Source organism: Nyctereutes procyonoides, unplaced genomic scaffold (genome assembly GCF_905146905.1).
Source record: "Nyctereutes procyonoides isolate TBG_1078 unplaced genomic scaffold, NYPRO_anot_genome, whole genome shotgun sequence".
Lineage (NCBI taxonomy): Eukaryota > Metazoa > Chordata > Mammalia > Carnivora > Canidae > Nyctereutes > Nyctereutes procyonoides.
Genome location: NW_026575160.1, coordinates 14,131,765 through 14,134,997, shown reverse-complemented (window position 1 = coordinate 14,134,997; position 3,233 = coordinate 14,131,765). Strand labels below are relative to the sequence as shown.

The 3,233-nt window shown below is 64.9% G+C and overlaps 1 protein-coding gene across 1 annotated transcript; it reads left to right on the top strand.

The window, feature by feature from the left end:
• The first annotated feature begins 921 nt into the window (after positions 1–921).
• On the top strand, positions 922–2,824 carry HOXA13 (homeobox A13). Its single transcript, XM_055314469.1, has 2 exons — positions 922–1,843; positions 2,580–2,824. Exons 1-2 carry the CDS (start codon positions 922–924, stop codon positions 2,822–2,824), a joined length of 1,167 nt encoding a protein of 388 aa, XP_055170444.1.
• Positions 2,825–3,233: the final 409 nt, after the last annotated feature.

Here is a 3,233-nt window from a genome sequence, read left to right as displayed (position 1 = left end):
GTGCAACAGTCTCTATACCCGAGTGTGAGTAGGTGATCAGAGTACGCTTGAAAGTGTGTGTTTGTGTGTCAGTGTGGGTGTGTGGGGGTCGTTCTGACCCTGTGGGCCTAAGTGCCAGTGTATGAAACTGCCCGCCAACACCGTAGACCGGAACGTCGTGAGAGCCCCTAAATACACTCCAGGCTTTCCAGCGGAATGTCCTGGGACCCCAGAGCCAGGCGCATCCGTAAATGCCCCGCCACGGTCCCCCTGGAAAGAGCCAAATCGTGACGCTGTCGACTCCACAGGCGCTAGTGTCCACGCTAGGGTCTCACTGCAGAAAGACTCGCGGATACCTGGAAAGAAAACAGCCTCGGAGGCCCCAGGAAAAGACTCAGCCTGGACTACGCCCTGTTTTCGCTACTGCCCCGTCCCCGCCCGCCCGCCCGCCCGCAGTTACCTGACCTACTCCCACTGCTTCAGGTCTCAGCGCCACCGCGCGCCTCCGTCCCCTCCCCGCCTAACTCCGCTCCGGGCCCCGCCGGGATGGAGGAAGGGAAGGGGAGCTGCGGGGAAGCCGCCCTTTTCCCCCCCGCCCACCCGCCGGGTCCTCCTCCCCACCCCCCCTCGCCCGGGTCCCCCGCCTCTCCCCGGGGTGACTGGTGAGCGGCGGCGCGGCGGGCGCTGGCGCTGGCTCTGGGGACGCCGCGGGCGGCGGCGGGGACCGCGGGTGCACGGCGCGGAGCCCGGGCTGGAGCCTCCCGCTTTGCATACGCCGTGGGCGGAGCGGGGGGGGCGGGCCAATGGGCGGCCGCCTGGCGCGACCCCGCGGGGCGCGATCCGCCCCCCTCGCTCGGGCCCCGGCCCCGCGCCGCGCGCTCTTCACTTCTTGGGGGCTTTTTAAAACAGCGCCACTGGGGTCTTCTCCATGCGGCTCGGGCTATGACAGCCTCCGTGCTCCTCCACCCCCGCTGGATCGAGCCCACCGTCATGTTTCTCTACGACAACGGCGGTGGCTTGGTGGCCGACGAACTCAACAAGAACATGGAAGGGGCGGCGGCGGCGGCGGCGGCGGCGGCAGCGGCGGCGGCGGCCGGGGCCGGGGGCGGGGGCTTCCCCCACCCGGCGGCCGCGGCCGCGGGGGGCAACTTCTCGGTGGCGGCGGCGGCCGCGGCGGCGGCGGCGGCCGCAGCCAACCAGTGCCGCAACCTGATGGCGCATCCGGCGCCCCTGGCGCCCGGCGCCGCGGCCGCCTACAACAGCGCGCCCGGGGAGGCGCCCCCGTCGGCCGCCGCCGCCGCCGCCGCCGCCGCCGCCGCCGCAGCGGCCGCGGCCGCGTCGTCCTCGGGAGGGCCCGGGCCGGCGGGCCCGGCGGGCGCCGAGGCCGCCAAGCAGTGCAGCCCCTGCTCGGCGGCGGCGCAGAGCTCGTCGGGGCCCGCGGCGCTGCCCTACGGCTACTTCGGCAGCGGCTACTACCCGTGCGCCCGCATGGGCCCGCACCCCAACGCCATCAAGTCGTGCGCGCAGCCCGCCTCGGCCGCCGCGGCCGCCGCCGCCTTCGCGGACAAGTACATGGATACCGCCGGCCCGGCGGCCGAGGAGTTCAGCTCCCGCGCCAAGGAGTTCGCCTTCTACCACCAGGGCTACGCGCCCGGGCCTTACCACCACCATCAGCCCGTGCCTGGCTACCTGGATATGCCGGTGGTGCCCGGCCTCGGGGGCCCCGGCGAGTCGCGCCACGAGCCCCTGGGTCTTCCCATGGAAAGCTACCAGCCCTGGGCGCTGCCCAACGGCTGGAACGGCCAAATGTACTGCCCCAAAGAGCAGGCGCAGCCTCCCCACCTCTGGAAGTCCACTCTGCCCGGTAAATGGCGCCCCCTCCTCAACCCCGGTCCCCGGCTCTGCTCCAGCTTCTCTGCCGCTCGCTCCCGGGTCACCCTCCCGCCCCCTCTGCCCTCTCCCTGGCCTGTCCTGGGAGTGCTGCTGCCCCGGGCGCCCGGGCGCCCGACCCCGGCTGGCTGGCGCGGCCCCGCACTGCCCCGAGTTGGGCTGGCCCCTGTGGCTCTCCCTGGGTGAGGGATGGCTGGGAAGACGCTTGGGGGGGGACCCTGGCTGGCTCCCTTCTCCCTCTGCGCCCCGCCCTCCCCAGCCCTTGACATCGACTTCAGGATGGAAAATTGACCTGGAAGCGGTCTCCCAAATTGCCCGCATTCGTTCTCTCAAAAACTGGCTTCAGTGTAGAAGCATCAAGTGTTGGGGCTCCGGGTGTACAGAGAGGAGTCTGGCATAAAAGTGCTGTCCCCTGAGTCTGGCGCTAAGGCGTGGGCCGCTGGGCCAGGCGGTCCAGAGAACCCAGTGTGCTGTGCGGACAGGCTGGCCCGGTTGGGGTGGTCATTGGAGCCCCGGGCGATTTCATTTCAGTGCAGGACTACCCACCCTCCCCACCGACCCTCCAGGCTCCAGCGGAAGGCTGGACTGTGCAATGCATGGCAAAGGGCAGTTGAGCGCTGCAAGGCGGGTGGCTCAGCTCGAGCTGTCGCCTGTGTCCTGGCCTGGGTGTCCTGGTCCTTGTGTAACTTGCCTTCTTCCCTATCTTCCAGACGTGGTCTCTCATCCCTCAGACGCCAGCTCCTACAGGCGAGGGAGAAAGAAGCGCGTCCCTTACACCAAGGTGCAATTAAAAGAACTCGAACGGGAATATGCTACAAACAAATTCATTACCAAGGACAAACGGAGGCGGATATCAGCCACGACGAATCTCTCTGAGCGGCAGGTTACAATCTGGTTCCAGAACAGGAGGGTCAAAGAGAAAAAAGTCATCAACAAACTGAAGACCACTAGTTAATGGATTAAAAGTGGAACACGAGGGCAACTTGAAGAAATGTTTCAGAACTCGTTGCTTTGCCCAGATAATGAACACAATGCTTAATAATAATAATTGAAGAATGGGAAAGAGAAAGAGAAAGACACTGGCATTTTTGCTTTCCTAAGGGGGACCTCTTTCTCCTTGGTGGAATCTACAACTCTTTTAAAACTTTATTCTAAGAAAAGGTAAAGACTTCCAGTTCTCCCGCCAACCCCACCAGACCGTTAAATGACAAACTCTAGAGTCAAACGTCAACCCCCAAATACGCAATTTCAGATAAGTTACGCATTTACTGAAGTCTTGTAAGTATTTATGTGACCATACTATTTCAGGATACCGTGTTATATGGTAAGAATCCAAAAGTTGGGTTACAAAAGCAAGAGGCTGT

What these genes read in the sequence shown, in the direction of transcription:
- HOXA13 (XM_055314469.1), top strand. Translation starts at nt 922, where the DNA reads ATGACAGCCTCCGTGCTCCTCCACCCCCGCTGGATCGAGCCCACCGTC. An exon ending in CTGGAAGTCCACTCTGCCCG is followed by an intron (nt 1,844 to 2,579) that starts GTAAATGGCGCC and finishes CCTATCTTCCAG; the next exon opens with ACGTGGTCTCTCATCCCTCA.